Here is a 640-nt window from a genome sequence, read left to right as displayed (position 1 = left end):
TCTGCGGCCGCGGCTCCGGAGGGGGCGCGGGGTGCGCGCGCGCGCGCGCGTGTGAGTGTGTGTGAGTGTGAGTGTGTGTGTTTCCCCCGCCGCGGGGAAATGGCTGCTGTTGCTCCTTGTGGGCCAGGGAAGGAGAATGAGGTAGAGTGTCTCCGTGCCTCTGGGTTGGAGCCCGTGCTGGGAAAGGGAGCGCGGCTGTTTTTTATTTTTTTTCTCTTTCCGTTTTTCTTTTGGAGGGGAGAATGAAGGGAGAGGGACGGACGTGTGGGTGGGCGAGCGAGTTGGGACTTTGGCGGGCGGGAGGCGGCCCGAGGACCCACGGCGAGTGGGTGTGTGTCGGGGGGAAGGGACGGCGGGGCCGGCCCGCGGCTCTGCGGAGGGTGCCTGGGTGTTCCGTGTGTGGGGTGTGTGTGTGGGGGGGAGAGGGGCCGCGGCTCTGGGGGTGGCTTGCGTGTGTCTGGGACCCCCCGAGTGGCGCGTCCCTCCCCCTTTGTGGCCCGGGCTTCCAGAGCTTCGCAGGTGAGAACGGCTCGCGGGGAGCCGGGCCGCCGAGGGTGAGTGAGTGCGGCGGCATCCTCCGGCCGCTGGCCTCCGTGGGGCTACGAAAGCTACGGGTCGGTGCCGTGCCTGCGATTCCCCG

The 640-nt window shown here is 68.8% G+C and overlaps 1 protein-coding gene across 1 annotated transcript in view; it reads left to right on the top strand.

Moving 5' to 3' along the window:
* Nucleotides 1-71: 71 nt before the first annotated feature.
* Nucleotides 72-640, top strand: part of Cnot6l (CCR4-NOT transcription complex, subunit 6-like) — an 80,601-nt gene continuing 80,032 nt past the window's right edge. Inside the window, exon 1 of the mRNA XM_013020099.1 lies at nucleotides 72-141. Within this exon, the coding sequence (XP_012875553.1) occupies nucleotides 137-141 (5 nt within the window). The 5' untranslated portion in view covers nucleotides 72-136. The remainder of the gene's footprint in view (nucleotides 142-640) is intronic.

This window comes from Dipodomys ordii, unplaced genomic scaffold (genome assembly GCF_000151885.1).
Source record: "Dipodomys ordii isolate 6190 unplaced genomic scaffold, Dord_2.0 Scaffold49, whole genome shotgun sequence".
NCBI classification, from domain to species: Eukaryota; Metazoa; Chordata; class Mammalia; order Rodentia; family Heteromyidae; genus Dipodomys; species Dipodomys ordii.
This window is presented reverse-complemented; position numbering and strand designations above follow the sequence as displayed.